Source organism: Balearica regulorum, chromosome 4 (assembly GCF_011004875.1).
Source record: "Balearica regulorum gibbericeps isolate bBalReg1 chromosome 4, bBalReg1.pri, whole genome shotgun sequence".
Classification (NCBI taxonomy): domain Eukaryota; kingdom Metazoa; phylum Chordata; class Aves; order Gruiformes; family Gruidae; genus Balearica; species Balearica regulorum.
The window spans coordinates 41,880,040-41,896,602 of NC_046187.1; the positions used below are offsets into that span (position 1 = coordinate 41,880,040).

Sequence of the window (16,563 nt, forward strand, 5' to 3'; positions counted from 1 at the left end):
CAAAAGAAGAGCTTTCACAGAGCATCGTTAGGACGTGGGACAACAGGGCGGCAACACTGGGCAGTTCTGCGCTGCTTTGGGCAGAAGTTGTGCTGAAGCTAAATTAGCCAATTAATGCTCAATGAAATGGAACCCACCAAAGCCATTTTACCTCACTGAGGAAAATATTAGAATAGCTCCTTTATTCTGAATTACCTCAAGATATGGTCTGATTCTGACACAATATTTAAAATTCTGTAACCCATGCAGCTTTCTAGGACACCTGAAGGGTTCAATTTCGTTTCAATTTAAAAGCACTTGAGCAGAAGTAAAAAAACATTTCAAGTAATCAAACCAGTCAATTTACTCTGACGCTACTGCCGCACTGCAAAAGATTATTTAAATGTAACCAGAAAGACTTCTTGAAGCATCACTGTTCTGTTCAAGGAGTCTGAGAACCTAGGGGAGGTGATGGTGTGTTTCTACAGGGGAATCTGAACAAACTATGCTGAAAATGAGTGTGACCAGAAGAGTCTCAGCTACACGCTACGGCAGGGAATTGCCTCTAGCTGGAAGACTTTCTGAGTTAAGGGTAAAAGTGCTCTAGGATTGTAAACGCGCTACAGGAGAAGATGCTCCCAAGCACTGGATGCACTGCGCACACAACCGCCTCTTCCCAAAACCGTGAGCTTGCAAAACGGAGCCGTCGATCGCTCTGCACCGAGTCTCTGGCAGGTCCAACGTGAAACAGCCGCTAATCCTTCTGACACTACTTTAAGTATCTCAGGGGCAGAGTGGGGAGGAAGAAAACAGCTCCAGGTTTCTAAGGCCTTCAAAGATTAGTACCTACTTTAGTACAGAAACGTTTGAATTGCCTTTACGGTTACCTTATTGCCACACTTTCGGGAATACACAGTGTTTTTGTCAAGACTCTTGTTTCAGAAAGCGCTACATTGTCATTAATCTACCACAGTGGTTTACCATGGTTATAGCACTGAACTCACTTTTTATCTTACACGTGTACAATGACTGTACACAAACTTATTTCAGAAGTTGATGGACAAGAGTGAGACAGTTTAAAAACAAAGTTGGAAGACTGTCCTTTATAGTACTTAGTAATTCAAACAGTACGTGTTTTTTCCAGTTCTGGGCTTTCAAAGGCTTGTAAAAGCTATTTGCCTACAATTTCTCTCAGCAAATTAAACTTAAGCTATTAGTTTAGCTGTGGGAATCTCCAATTTCCCAGTCACAAATATTAAGGTATTTAGACTCTTAAATAAAGTAAAAAACCCTGAAAACTAAGTAGTAGTGTAACTGGCCATACCGTTAGCACCACAAACAGGAACACATCAGGAGCACATGTTCTTTATAAATGCCTCCTCTCTCTCCTGCAGGAATCTACTGGCATGCGCGGAGATAACATTCCAACATTTTTCATGCTGTTCTGCAAGCTGTGTATTTTACAAGAAGCCACTAATACTGGGGCCGGAGGAGAGGGAAGGAGCAGGGAACATCTGGGAAGACATACCTCTACCCACATCTGTCTTACTGCCAATGCTCCTGTCCTGGTACGGACAGCACAAAAGGCCAGTGACCCTGAGCTCTGGGAGAGAAAATTCCTAAGATTCACTCATTATCAGCTAATACACCAAGACAAAACTTGGAGACCTCTGTTTCAGTAGTTTGGAGGGCGGAGGGGGAATCCAAGAATATCAGCAACTTTGACACTTACTTACACTTTTTTCACTGAGAAAGTGATATAAGGAAATTCTTGCAAAGGAAAAGCATCAATTACCACTAAGGGTAGTGTATGCAGGAAAGAGAATTACGGTTAGAGAAGGAGAAAAAAAAAAAGTTTCAAATCCACTGTAAACTCCAGGACTTGCGAATTTTGCAACAACAGTCATAGCCCAAGAACGACGCAAAGCCTTATCCTGCGCAGGGCTTCAGTGTGCTAGGAGTCCCCAGCTGCTCAGAAACACCAAGAACACAACAATGATCATGTACAACATTTTATTACAAAATTGTTAAAAAAGTAATACAATGCAATATACTACAAAATATAAGATCAGCTATTAAGCTACCTCCTTTGTTTTACTTAGCTATAAAGAAACACCTGGCTATCAAGTCACTGAATTTCAACAAAACCATTAAATATGCAGAAACATTCCACAACTTTTTTTTTTTTTTTTTTTTTTTAACCGAACCATAGCAGCCCTCGGCTACTACTTACATTAAAAATAGAGGTCTCCCTACAAAGGACCACATTACCTATACACAAGTCTGTACAGATTTTTATACTGAAGCTAACAATGAGCTGCACTTGAGTTCACATTCTTAGCAAAATATTGGATTTTGAGCATAAATCTTTACAGCAGGACATTCATTTATTCCTCATCCTCATCTTCTTCCTCCTCTTCATCATCATCATCTTCCTCTTCCTCCTCTTCTGGTTCTGCTTTCTTCTTGGATCCTGCAGGCCTACCTGGGCCCTTTTTTCCTGCGTCACTCTTGCTCTTGGCACGATATGCTGCAATATCCTGCAAGAAAAATGCTCTTTAGTTGCTAGCAATGTAACTCTGAAGACAAATTTGTACCACTTCAATCATTTAATACTACTGCGCTGTGCAGATCAAATACAGCGTGTGCAGAAAAGCAAGGTTTCAACTTTGGGACTTTTGTGCTTGCACCTTTTGGCAAGAGAACACACAATCCAGACAGTTTTAAGAATTTTTATGACCGCAGTGCTTTGGAGTATGACTGTGTATTTTACCAAGCAGGTGACCTGGTTTCTGGAAGTAAAGCACCTTACTGGTAGAGCCTTTAGACATGTAAAAACCACATCCAGGTTCACTGTAAGGGTTCCAGATACCTCCCACGCCACACCTTTCCATGCGTTCTGAAGCCTGACAAAGGTTGACATGAACATTTAGAATTATGAGCCATATATGGTTTAGCTGCAAAACAAATGCCACAGGTTTACAGGAACTTCTACAACTTTAACCACTATTTCATCACTTTCGCTGTACCTTTTCGTATTTCTCCTTTAGTTTTGCAGCCTTCTGTTCATATGGCTGTTTATCTTTGGCCGACTGTTCAGACCACATTTCACCTAATTTCTTTGCTGTATCTCCAATAGACAAGCCGGGATGATCATTTTTTATTTTTGGACGGTGTTCAGAACAGAAAAGGAAGAACGCAGATCTAAAATGAGAGACAGTGATTAAAATTAAGTGTCAGACTATTAGAACTAGTACTTTATTTCTCTGTTTTGGTCACACGAACACTCACGGTGGTCTTTTAGGAGCGTTGGGGTCCTTTTTCTTTCCCTTCTTCTCGCCTTTGGGAGGAACATAGTTTTTCATCTCCCTGTCATAACGAGCTTTGTCTCCCTTAGCCATTTCTTCAAACTTTCCTTTTTCCTTGCTAGACATTGTCTGCGGACACACAGAGGGGAAAGGAGAAGAGTCTGGATCAGATAAAGCGCCCGCTGACCCACTAACGTCTAAGCAGCAGCTGCTCCCAGGGATCTTTTCCCGGCAGCCCGCCGCAGGGGCGGAGGCCGGCCCGGCAGGGCTCAGCACGGCTCGGCCCCGCTCACCTTCCACCGCTCCGAGCACTTCCGCGAGAACTCGGCGAAGTTGACGGACGAGTCCGGGTGCTTCTTCTTGTGCTCCTCCCGGCAGGTCTGCACGAAGTAGGCGTACGAGGACATCTTGCCCCGCGGCTTGTTGGGGTCGCCTTTGCCCATTACGAGGTCGGAGGCGGGTCCCTGCGGGGGGGAGGCGTGAGGGGAGAGGCGGCGTGAGGGCGGGGCCGCGCCGCCAGGCAGAGCCACCGCCGGGCGGGGCCGCGCCTCGGGCCGCTCCCGCCTCTCGCCCGCCGGCGCCTTCCCGCCCGGGCACGCCCCCCGCGGCCGCCGGCCCCTCGCCCGCCGCAGCCCCTCGCCCGCCCGTCCCCCCGCCGCCGCCGCCGCCAGGCGCCTCCACCCACCCCCCGCGGCGGCGGGCCCGCTCCGCTCCGCCGCCCGCGCCCCAGCCCTCCCTGCCGGGGCCGCCCGCCGCCCTCCCCGCGCGGCCGGCCCCACCCGCCCGGCGGGAATTCCCCCCTCAGCCCCGGGCGCGCCGCCCGCCCGCCCGCCCGCCCTCCCTCCGCGCCCGGCAGCGGCGGGGGCGTCCCCGCCGCCCCGCTCTCCCTCCCCCTCAGCGCTTTCCCGCTGCCCCGCGGCCTCCGCCGGCGGGGGGTGTGCGCGGGGCCTTGCCTGGCTGGGTGGGGCGGGCGGCGGCGGCGCGGGGCTCTGCTCCCTCCGCTGCTGCTGCTAAATGGTTTCCCGGCGGCGCACTTACAGCCTCTTGTTTTCCACAGCCCTACCCGCCACAGCAACTTGACCCGCGGCTCCCAGAGGCCCGCCCCCTGCCGCAGCGGATTGGCTGCCGCGACGGTTCAAACTGCCTGCGACCCCGCCTCCTAGGGCCGCAGCTACTGGGGATTCGCTCGCTGCCGTGCCGACGTCAGTAGCCGAGCAGCTCCTCGGCTAGGTGGAGCGCGAGGGGGTCGTTAGCGCTCATACTCGTTGGAACCGGTTGGGGTGAGGATAGTGGAGGGGGCGGAACTAAAAGCACTGGGTGGCGATTGGGGGAGAGGGACGGTTTAAAAAACCGCGGGGACCCCCGCCATTGGCCGCCGGGGACTGTGCGCGCTTTGATTGGGCGGAGCGGGATGCTGTAGCGTGGTTTAAAAATACAAAGGGAGCGAGGAGGGCGGTGGGGCAGCAAAGCGAGAGCAGCCGCGGAAGGGGCTGGGCGGAGCTCGGGACGAGCCTCTGCCGGTGGCGGCAGCCGCCCCGGTCGCGGCCTGGCCGCCGGAGGGTGTGGGGCCTCCTCGCGCGGCGCCCTCGGCGCTACCTTCCTGCAGCCCGGGGTGGGGGGCAGCCAGGGGCGGGCCGCGGCGGTGAACGCGGCCGTTCCTCCTTCCTTCTCGGGCGGGGGCGGCAGGCCCGCGGCTCCCCGAGCCTGGCGGGCAGCAGCCGCCAGCTGTAAAACGGGGTTTTACCTTGGGTTGCGCCGCCCGAGCGAGACCCGCTCCCGGCGCAGCGGTCCTACCCTCGCCCCGACCCGCGGCGGGGCCTGGGCTGCGCGGGGTTCCACGGCGGGGGGAGGCCTCGGGGTGCTGGGCCCGGCCTGCAGCGGCCCTGGGGCAGAGATAGGCCTGGCGCGGCGGGGAGCGTCTGCTCCATCCTCAGGCCGGCGGGGTTTAAAAGAAGAGGCCGCGGCTGGTTGCGAGGGCTGGGCTTTCCCTCCCTCCCTCCCAGCGCCGCACTAAAAGCACGGGCGCTGGGAAGGGAAAGTGTCGCTTCTCTTCGTGTTTTGTTGTCCCTGTGAAGTGAAAGGCGCAGGAGTGGAAAGCCTGGGAGCAGAGCTCGGCCGAAGATGTAATGCCTATGGTTTGCATGAATGCTTTCAAGTGGACTGCCAGCGGTGAATTTGGCCCTTTCAGTTTGGTGATAAAACTGAAGTTTCCGTACAATCATTTAGTCTGCCTTATTGTGATTTGACACTAGTCTATGTGATGTGGGGTTTGCTGATTTTGGTCGTCTTCTCTCTGGTTATTTTCATCCAATTCTGTAGTTAGGGTCAGTTTAGGTAAATGTTGTTAGGCATCTGAGCGGTTTCTAACACTTTCAGGTGTAGTTTATAGCACTGGTGGAAAGCAGGTTGTAACTTTGCTTACTGAAGGTGCCGTGCTTTCAGTAGAGTTGTAATCCTGTTAACCTAGCTCAATGGTAAAAAAAAAAATAACTTTTGAAAGACAGCGGCAAGAATCCCTAAGCTATTTGAGGGTATTGACTGTTCTCACACCTGCGACTAGTCAATGTCTTGATCTCCAGAGCCTCCCCTGTTCCCAAGTTGCTCAGTGGAAGCGTTGAATAAGCACTTATCAGGTCCAGTGCTTCAAGCTCTTTTCCCCCCACCAGTACATGTTCACACAGAACAGTTCACTAGTATGGTAGTAAATGCCTCCTTGATCCCTGATTCATTTTAAGCTTTATGTGTTTGCCTAAAAGACATAACGTAAACTGGAAAAAGTTAGTCAAAACCTTTGATGAAGAGAGGGTAACTGGGAGGTAAATCGACAGAACAAAGCAGAGATATGTATTTCCTTTGCAGATGTCAAAGCCTGTCAGAAGCCAGTTACCAGAATTGTTATATCAGCTAACTTCTGTGGCTATTCCTTTTGGTAGTGTTTAACCTATAAACAAAGCTTACACCTGTCTTCTAAAATAAACATTTACACAGGGGATATTCCGTGTTCCAGTTTTGGCTCTGCTACTGTCAGCCATTCTACTACTCAGTAGCAAATTCATGTTCTCAGTTCTGTGGTACTGAATTCTGTGAAGGCCTAGCCACTTTGTAAGGAGTTGTTTTAATTTGTTACGTAGCTTTAGAAATGCCTTTGCTTCATATGTTACTTGGAAAGCCCTATTTTGTTTGGTGAATTAAGCTGCTAGAGGGAGTTACTCATTCACTTTGTGGTAAACCACCTATATATGACAGTTTCTTGCAGAGTGTTCTGTAGTTAATAAAGTAGTTCTGTAACAGATGGTAGAATCTTACAATACTAGTGTGTACTGAATGAATCCTAGCATAGCCATCAGTATCTCTGGTGTAAAACCATTCTTTGTTCACCAGACTTACCTAGAGCTCTCCATATCACACCATTCAGACAAATTCAGAGGTACCTTCTGCATCATTTACAGCCATATAAAAATGTAGGTTAACTCCATCAAAATCAGTTTTACTTCTGGATCCTTGCCAACGCAGTTGAAAGAAGAATGAAATGGTCCACTAGTTTTCAAGAAACTGTTTTCTCAATGTCAGTGCTTCTAAAACAGCAAGTCATGACCTCTGGGAGTTTGTCACTGAAAAGTTATCAGGATGGCTACAGGCACCAGAAATTATTTTTAACAGTTGAAAGGAGAGAAGAATTTTTCTCATTTTACCCTTCCAAATCCATTCTCTGTCAGGTCTTGAATAACAACAAGAAAAAAGCTTTACATAATTTTATTATTAACATATTTTTTTACTTTTCCTTTTCACATTAATATAGCAAGTTCATGAGAAAAATTACTTTGGAACAGTCTTTGGAAATTACGGGATATAATTGCAGTGAGGCTTCCTCTGTTGCATCTGTTTTCATATCTGCTCTAAGAATGAAGAAAATGATTGTGGAAAAGCAGGTAGGGTGAGAAAGTGTAATTACTGCTCTGGGAAAAAATGAGACCTGCCTTTCAAATTATTTAATCAAATGTTTTAAGAAAGAAATTAGGTTCTCTGTTCTTTTAAAGGTATTCTTTTTCTAGATTCTCTTCTCTGAAAAAGAAAGCTTTTGTACAATCAAATATATACATGGAGGCTAATGTCATGCAACACAGGGCAGCATAAGAAACCAAACAGTTGTACTCTTTAACATCTGTCTGTCCTCCAACAAGGAAGGCAGTATTGAAAATTTTCCACGCTTGAACATGATACTGGAAGCTTTCCACAGCAGCGCTGACGCTGAAAGCTCCACGCAAGAATGCTGATGTTAGAAACTTGTCAGTCCCAAAGCCGTGCCTGGAAAAGCGCTTCTCTGTGCACCTGGTTCCACACTAAGCTGTCACCGTTTTTTTCATCACACCATACTCTTCCTTTTCAGACAAAACCACAACTTCTGTCTCGAGCGATTCAGTCGCTGTTACTCTTCTAAAGCAGCAATCCATGCTGTATTGACTTCGGTCGGTCCGCATAGTTAATTTATTAACCACATGTGGATGACAGTTGTGGGGAAGAAGCATAAACTCCAGGACTTGAAGCTTACTTCTGCTTGAATAATTCAGCTCATGAAATGACTGTTAAGTTTTATAGCTCCCTGGCTTCGAGCCCTTTTGAGTTTCTCATCTGCCCCGCAATTACAATTTTGGGCATTATTGTTAAAGTCACTTAATCTTCAGCAAACTGCACGTGAGGGGGAGATAAGCAATGTCGTGACTAGAAAATGCTGGCTAGAAGGAAGAGAAAAGACCAGGCGGGTGAGACCAGGTTACAGAGCTGAGAAATGGCTTTAAGGAAAACTATGTCACGGACAACAAAAATGTGTGATTGGAGTGATAATACTTTGCATCATACTGTATCTCTTGGCTTCTGTGGGCAGCTTCTACAGCCTTTCTGGATACTGGTGTCAGTGTGGACAAAGCAAGGGAAGAAAGTAACAAAGACCTTTTATTTGAATTAACGTTTCCATCAGTGGATCCATTGCAACAGATGCCGTTCAGCTGAGGAAATCGCAAGCTACAGTTGCGTGACCTTAACTGTGACCAAACTTTCATTGTGGTGTAAGTGTGTTCTGCGGTGACGCTGTCAGTTTTAATTCAGTCAGTTAGATGGAGAAGCTCTACTGTCTCTCCCCACAGACTCTGCTATTACCCAAATTCCTGTATGGAGTACGCCTTAGTGGCAAGAAAATTCTGCTTTGGAAAGTGATTGTTCTTGATTGATTACTGCTGAAAGGGTCTCTCTTACGGACCTGAGAAGTCAGTCTCTACTGGATGAATAATGAAAGCAAGTTACAGCTGCTCTCGATTTTAATGTCACCTAACTTCACTAATGGTAATGCAAGATTTTGAAAGAAAAAGCAATTTCGCTTTAATCAGCCATTTTTTGTTATAGAAAAAGATTAAAAACCAAGACTCAAAAGGCATTTAAATAGGTCACTGCTTTAAAAACTCCCTTTTAATGTGAGTTACAAAGTCTACAGGCAGCAACTATGGTTTTTGGCCTCACATGAGTGTCTCATACTAGATGTATGATAGGAGCTTTAGATGAAAAGCAAAAACTAGAACTACGTAGGCTACTGCTTACCTAAATTCAAAACAAAACATTTTCCTGTAGTGTTCCAGTTATAAGCAGTTACTTTCCCTGTACTTTGATAAAAACATATATAACTGCAGCTGCCCAAAAGTTCGCAAAACTGGTATTTCTGTCAATATCTTAAAGAATTGTGTTTAAGATATTAGAACTTTTCCCATTTTTTTATGTTGTATAACATGCAAATAATAAGTATTTTATAAAAATGAAATATATTTACGCTTTAAACATTATGGTTTTATTATATGTGCTATTGTAAAGCCTGCACAACCAGTTAAGCAGCTCGTAGGCAAACAGTGGCCGCGTTACACCAGGCTGGTTTAGTCTCAAAGCTCAGGAACTTGTTTTGACTTTGTGCTGTGTACCACGTACCTAAAACAAAGGCAGCCTACATTAGACATTACCCGGACAGCTGCGGAGCAGAGACTGAACTGCAGTGGTCATATGATAGGAAATAAATACAACAAATCTCTCGTGGTACTAGTGCAGATAATATTAGGAACACCAGCTGTTCCTGGTCACAATAATTGGTAACTGTACTTTTTCAGTCTTAATTTGACAATAACTTTTTTCCACTTGCATTGGGTTAACATGGTTTCTTTAATTATTATTTTTTCTATTTCTAGACCTCACTTTCATTTACTTTCTTATTTACATTCAAAGTGATACTCATGTAACACTTTTTCCCTGGAGATCTTAATAGACTTCCTTTATATTTTGCCATATTGTTAATGCCTATGGTATGAGAAGAAAGCAGCACTTTGCCTTTGTTCATCCATTAGATGGTTTCATAGGCAGTTTAGAGGGGCTTTAAAATGTGGGTAGCTGTAATTTACACTATGAAATTGGTTTAAATGGGAAAAAAAAAAGTTTCTATGTTTCTGTCCCCACCCCCCAAACTCTTCCAGCCTTGGTAAACATTGGTACTTTACCTGAAAGGTATACAGGACTTAAGAAATAAAATGTAATTACTAATAAAAATGTTGTGTTGTTTGGGAATTTTAGAACATAGTTCCAGGATTTTTTTTTCCTCCCTCTAAGCAGTAAGACAAAGGGTTGGACTGTGTCTGGCTCTGGAGGTGTGACATCCAGCGAGCAGATCCAACGGGGCTGTGATGCTGTCTGTCTCCCGAATAGTCCGAACACCCGTGTGGGGCCAGCCGCTGGCGCTCACTGCTGCCGCAGTGAAGTACGTTGCCAACCTATGGGGACGTGCAAGTGTTGAAACTTCCACAGAACAAACCAGAACGTTCTGTTTGTACCTTGTTCGTTGTTGTTTTCTTCTGCAATTTTGAAGGCTAGAAATATAATAACAAGCTGGACCTGGCAGTAGAAGCTGCTTCCTATGTAATTGCAGCTCTAAAATCTTTTAGGAAAGAGAATAGGGTGAGTTGACAAGGCTGCGTGCCACCGGCCACAAGAGGAAGGAGGAATCATACCCTCCTGTCTGCCACAGCCAGAAGAGAGAAGCGGGTTTGGCCGATAACAGCCTGGTTCCCTGTAAGCACTGTGGTCAACACACTGGCCCTGGGTCTAGGCAGGGGAAACACTAAAATGAATTTCAGTGGGTCTCATTAAACTTAAATGGGTCTGAAGTTTTGGTCACATGGTGTACATCCTGTGCTGTTGCTAATGTAGATGTTGTCACGGTAGAATAATGACTTTCTCCTCATTTCTGGCAAATAGTGCTGTCACATGTCATATAAATGATCATAGGATACACAGGTAATCTGAGACTAGAAAGAAAATGCTCAGGAAATTTTGAAGTTGTTGATTCATCAGTCTCATTTTTAGTCATAGGTCCCGTGGGATTTTCCAGCAGCTGATGATATAAAAGTATAGTTTCTCCAGAGGATCCCATTGTAGACCCTACTCTGTACTGTCAAGTGTTTTACAGGAACAAGGAAGGTTGTTTCAGAGATCTTATGCTACTAGAAAATGTGACTGTCTATAATACCAATCAAAAGCTAATGCTTTTACTCCACAGCCCCAACTCTTGTGGGGGAAAAAAAAAAAAAAAAAAGACGTTCAATAATAACCCCTTGGGCCTGTGATTAATCCTCATCATTTAGTGTGACCATGTGTGAAGTGAAGTAGAAGCTCTCCCTAAGCACTGGCAGCGATAAACTAAACACCTACTACAAATGAAAAAGAAATAGGAGCACATGAGTCGTGCTCCTCAGAGCACTCCTTGTCTCATGCATTTGAAGAAATAAACAAGGAAATATCAAGTGAGGTTGTTCTGTGTCAAAGATAGGCTAGCTTATTCAAAGTTAAGGAGAAATTATTGTAGTATGTACAAATATTAAAAGCATAAAACTCTCATTCTCCTTGTCCAGTAGTTAAAAATTTACTTTGTGAAGATATAATTCATTTTGGAACAGACTTTCAAGATATAACTAGAAACACAGATAATCAGAGTTGTTGTTTAAGAGGTAAAGGATCTGTATTGTTATTTTCCTGATTCTGAATAATCTACAAGATCATGTAAAATCCTGCTCCACAGTCACTTCTGGAGAGGGGTAAGGATCTTTCAGTGCCTGTGGATAGCTGTAATAGCAGAATCAGGTCTCATCTGTGGTGTTTATAATACTAAGAAATACTGACAACCAAACACGTAGATAAAGAAAACCCAACTTCTAAACCCACATCTGTTTAAAAACCATAATGTTGAAACTGGAGGGCGGGGGTCTCTTTTTGTGTTCTATGTTTTAGGATATGTCCTTGACCGGATCTCAAACTTACCTTTGTGACTAAAGGCTAGAAGCTTTATCAGTTATGGAAGCTGAGACTCTAATGTTACCTTTCAAGTAAGGAAGTTGAGGTTTGAGGAGCATTAAAGATGAATGGCAATATCTAATGAAGCAGCAATGCTTTTGATCAGCTGCTGTATATTGAATGATAGCGGTAGGTACTATCCAAATATAGGAGCACTGCTACGTTCTGCCTAGTGGCCATTTTTTGTGAAAAAATTTGCAAAACATTTTATCTGATCGTTTTCCTATAATATTTCTCAGTTAAGGGTTTATTGTCAAGTAACGTCAGCCAAAAGCAACTGCAGTCCAAAACCATCATTATACTTGAGGTTTTTAGAGTATAAGCCTGTATCTTTTGCCCAGAATGAGCTCTGCAGGAAGTCAGAAAAGCATTTAAACACCAAACCCACATGTAATTTTACTCATTTGTATAAAAATATCTGTATTAGTATCAGACTCTATTTTGTTTTTACTGACAGAATCCAAATACCTTCTAAAGACCTTCTAAACGATGCATTCTGGACGCGGGTGAAGGAAGTGTTCACCCGCCCCCAAGGGGCACTGAAAACCTGCTGCTAACTTCAACAAGAGCTAAGTCAGACCTAGAGATGTATATATCTATGTTATAACTGTGCTGCAAAGACAAGGGCACTGGAAGAGCCTTCAGGGCTACAGAAGTTTCCCGTTTTCATTTCTGTTAAATGAATCCATATCAGATGAGGACATGATGGTGTAAGTGAGCACTGTAGTTTCTAGGATCCTCTGACAAAGCTGCAAAGATGGTGTAATCTAGAATCATAGACTGGTTTGGGTTGGAAGAGACCTTAAAGATCATCTAGTTCCAACCCCCCTGCCATGGGCAGGGACACCCTCCACTAGACCAGGTTGCCCAAAGCCCCATCCAGCCTGGCCTTGAACACTTCCAGGGAGGGGGCAGCCACAACTTCTTGGGGCAACCTGTTCCAATGTCTCACCACCCTTAGAGTAAAGAATTTCTTTGTAATATCTAATCTAAAGCCATTACCCCTTGTCCTATCACTCCATGCCCTTGTAAACAGTCCCTCTCCAGCTTTCCTGTAGGCCCCTTCAGGTACTGGAAGGCTGCTATAAGGTCTCCCCAGAGCCTTCTCTTCTCCAGGCTGAAGAACCCCAACTCTCTCAGCCTGTCCTCATAGGAGAGGTGCTCCAGCCCTCTGATCAGCTTCGTGGCCCTCCTCTGGACTCTCTCCAACAGCTCCGTGTCTCCCCTGTACTGGGGCCCCCAGAGCTGGATGCAGTCCTCCAGGTGGGGTCTCACAAGAGCGGAGTAGAGGGGCAGGATCACCTCCCTTGACCTGCTGGTCACACCTCTTTTGATGCAGCCCAGGACACGGTTGGCTTTCTGGGCTGCAGGGGCACACTGCCGGCTCATGTTGAGCTGCTCGTCAACCAACACCCTCAGGTCCTTCTCCTCAAGGCTGCTTTTAAACCATATATGTTATTCAAAGCAAAAAGCCAGTGAGTAAAGACAGTGTCAAATTTGAATTTCTCTAAGTAGAAAATAGTGGTTCACAAAATGTAAGACTTTTGCAAAGAGGATACAGTGCTTTTTGTGGTATCAAGAGTGCATTTGAGACCGGAAAAATATGCTGAAAAGATATGACAGTGTTTCTCTTACAAAAAAAAAAAAAAAAAAAAAAACAAAGCTGAGCAAGCTTTTTATTTCTTTCAAGGGATTGAAAAGTAACTCTTAGGCAATATGCTACACCTATCTGCCTGTTACTCATAGCTAAATTTGTATTGCGTTACTAAACAAAACCTCTGGGGGTGATACTTTTTCTCTATATGTTCCAGATAGTTGCATTACATTTCAGAAAAGCACAAATGATGATTTTATTGTGTCTCTTTCTGACTGCGAGATCCAATATAATGTGAAACAAAATATTAATCCGAGGAACCTGGATGGACAAAGGATCGGTGAAACAGTGACTCTGAAGCAAGCAGATGGATGTGCACTTCTAATTTGGCTGAAGGGGGCCTGTGAGGAGGAGGGGTGTTGAAACCTAGTGGGTACCTCAGGGCAGAGCTGGAGGTTGGCTCCTCTGCCTGGTTCCGTGCACCTGCTCTGTTTGAGGTATCATCTCCTTTACGCTGCATTTACTGATGCTTCAAGAACCAAAAGCAGGTGTCCTGCTTCATTCTGTAAATCCCCCAACAAACAATTTGTCACCTACATTCAACAAAGAACATCTAAAGTTCCTGTACCAACGTTTCTGCATTTTTGCATGTAGGAAGGAAGCCTTGGAACAGAAGGTCTTTTGATGCCTCCTGTAACTAATGTCTTATTGCGAAAGTGAATTGGCACAAACTGTTAAGGGGCATGTATTACAGATCTTTAAAGCTTTTACAGTACACAGGCTTATCAGTTTTAATCCCGTAACACCTAGATTATTCTTAAAATACGGTGTTTATTTTTGGACCCTGTTTACTGCTTTAAATCTTTTAATAAAAGCTTGTGTTACATAAACTCTTTCATATACCCTTAGTTTCCATTCTACGAGGCAGAATGCTTAAAAAAGGAGCATTGGCTTCAGCTGGATTACTCAAAGACCTGGAAATACCAGGTTTGCACCAATATCACTATTCTGGTTAAAGGTATGATTTTTCTCTCTTACTATGTTACTTGAATATACAATAAGCTCTATGTGTGCTAATAGAGATTAAGATTTGTCATACAATTAACAATCCAAAGTTACATTTTAACTATCCTTCTGTAAAACATATAAAGTAGTAAAAAAAAAACCAGTAGGTAAATCCCAATATTCCTGTGCTTTGGGCTCTATGCTGTAACACATTTAGACAATAAATTGGAGGCAGAGCAACAGGCACTATCACGATTAGTTGGTGCTGGAGTGGGAAGAGAAAGAGATTCGAAAATCAGAGAAAGGAGAGCGCAGTAAAAAGAATGGGACTTATTTCTGATAAGAAAGGAGAGATTTGGTCACTGTTCTTTATCACAGCCAGTTGCTCTTTTATCAAAAACACCAGGGCCTGCGGTGGAATTTGCAGAATTTTTAAAGTGTTTTAAAGGCGTCTATTTTTCATTGAAATAGTTACAATCCAAACAAAGAAAAATGTATATTTCTTGTGAAAAATATATACCGATAGTTTTCCTTATTATTCCATTTGCTAACAGGTGGTGCACAGAAGCACACTGACGTACACTTAGATTTCAAGTGAATGGTACCTTTTGGGGAAGGGAATAGTCACCCCCAGTTGAACCTTATCATGTCAAGATGTATCCACAGTTACAAGCCACATTTCCTTTCCAAGTTTAATTACTAGTAGTACATTTGCGATGTGCTTGCAGTATATCCAAGGTGATGCGCCCAATTATCATTCTTCTCTCTCGAATTACAAAACACATCAGTCAAAAGCTAACAGGAGCTGGGACATATGGCATCTCAGAGAGGCACAAGCTGCTCAGCTCCCACCGGCGCCTCGCCTGCCTCGGTGCCAGGAGGGGCCACAGACTCCCGCCGACTTCGAGGCCCGGGAGCTGCGAATTCAGGCGCACTTTTCAAGATGCTGTAGCTCCAGCTTCTTCTGCATGCCACTTACAAGTCACCCGTGCTGTGTTTTTGGCACCCGTGAGGGATGTAGATTACTGCTGCCTTCCGCACGATTCAGCTCTGCTCACGTGCGTGGCCCGTAAGTGCTAGTGAAGTCTGGTGTACAGAGTTGCTGGCTTGGAGCTGCCGTTTCCTTTGAACTGATTTAATTTTTGAAGTTTTACTCTAATCAGTATATTGTTGCAATACTGCATGGGTTTATGTTTATTTAAAATCTCTCCCTATATATGTTGCAGTTATATCTGAATACTTCTACAAACCACTACTACAGCTTATGTTATAAAACCATCATTTTCAACAACATACTCTATGACGAGTGATTTATTTCACAGGGCCCAAGCTCCACTAAAGTTTGCAGATCCATCCTGTAGTAAGCCTCACACTGCCTGATAAGCCCATCTAGCTGCAGCTCTTTGTATTTTTTGATCCCACATATGATGCAAGATTAAAAGTGACATGATTTCTTTGTTACTGTAAGCAGGCATTCATACCAAACGAGGTGGTCATCCCCCTGCTCCGGTCACACCATCCTGCCCTTCCACTGGACCTTCCCATCTGCTGGGGCATCATGCAACTGAGCAGTAAAGCAGATCAGAGTTAAACTTAACTGATTTTCTTGTCGCTGGTCTGGTCGTAACCCAATACAGTTTGCCGTGCAGCCAGAGAAATGCTTGTACAGGCACAAAGGAGGACGGCACAGGTGTGAAAATGAGCAGCTTACGGCAGAAGGAGAACCACTGTCTTATCGTGATCTAATCATGAAACTATGATACTACTCTGCTTGAAATTCCACTTATAAATTAACATATTGGCAAGCACGGCTGGGCAACATAATCAGGCTTTTAACTGCTCACAAAATGTACAAAGAGGATCAGAAACATTTAAAATGCAGAAATGATCTTTCCATTGTACCAAATCACAGCAGCCAGACCCAGATTGACATATTTTATGCTCACAGTAAGGTCAAATCCATCTGAAGAAATAAAAGGGACCTCAAAAGACATAGCCTAAGAGTCTAGAAATTGCTATTCATGACCCAGATTTCCACTGAAGAATTCCTGGAACTCACCCTTGTCCTACTTTCCCAGCTTGTGCTTCCTATGTTCTTCTTTAAGGCCCGCTATCATTGTTACTAGTTATTGTTGGTTTGGTTTTTTTATTTTAACGTTATTACATTTTTTTGAAAGTGTGAAATCACAAGATTTGAAAGTGTGAAATCACAAGAAACCTCAAAAGTGAGCAAAACACCTGTTGTCTGAGATCATACAGCAGCAGAGCGTGGAGTTAAACCCAGGCACTCCACACGCTCAGCTG

At 44.6% G+C, this 16,563-nt stretch overlaps 1 protein-coding gene across 2 annotated transcripts; it reads right to left on the reverse strand.

Moving 5' to 3' along the window:
* Positions 1-1,978: 1,978 nt before the first annotated feature.
* HMGB2 (high mobility group box 2) lies at positions 1,979-4,394 on the reverse strand. Of its 2 annotated transcripts, none has more exons than XM_075751886.1 (5): positions 4,241-4,394; positions 3,581-3,751; positions 3,271-3,416; positions 3,009-3,183; positions 1,979-2,519 (listed from the first exon to the last, which is right to left on the reverse strand). In XM_075751886.1, the coding sequence occupies exons 2-5, from the start codon at positions 3,728-3,730 to the stop codon at positions 2,367-2,369; spliced, it is 624 nt and encodes a 207-aa protein (XP_075608001.1). In that variant the 5' UTR covers positions 3,731-3,751; positions 4,241-4,394; the 3' UTR covers positions 1,979-2,366. The 2 variants fall into 2 exon arrangements, with proteins under 2 accessions (XP_075608001.1, XP_075608002.1); XM_075751887.1 differs by having other exon boundaries at positions 4,326-4,391.
* Between the last annotated feature and the right edge of the window lie 12,169 nt (positions 4,395-16,563).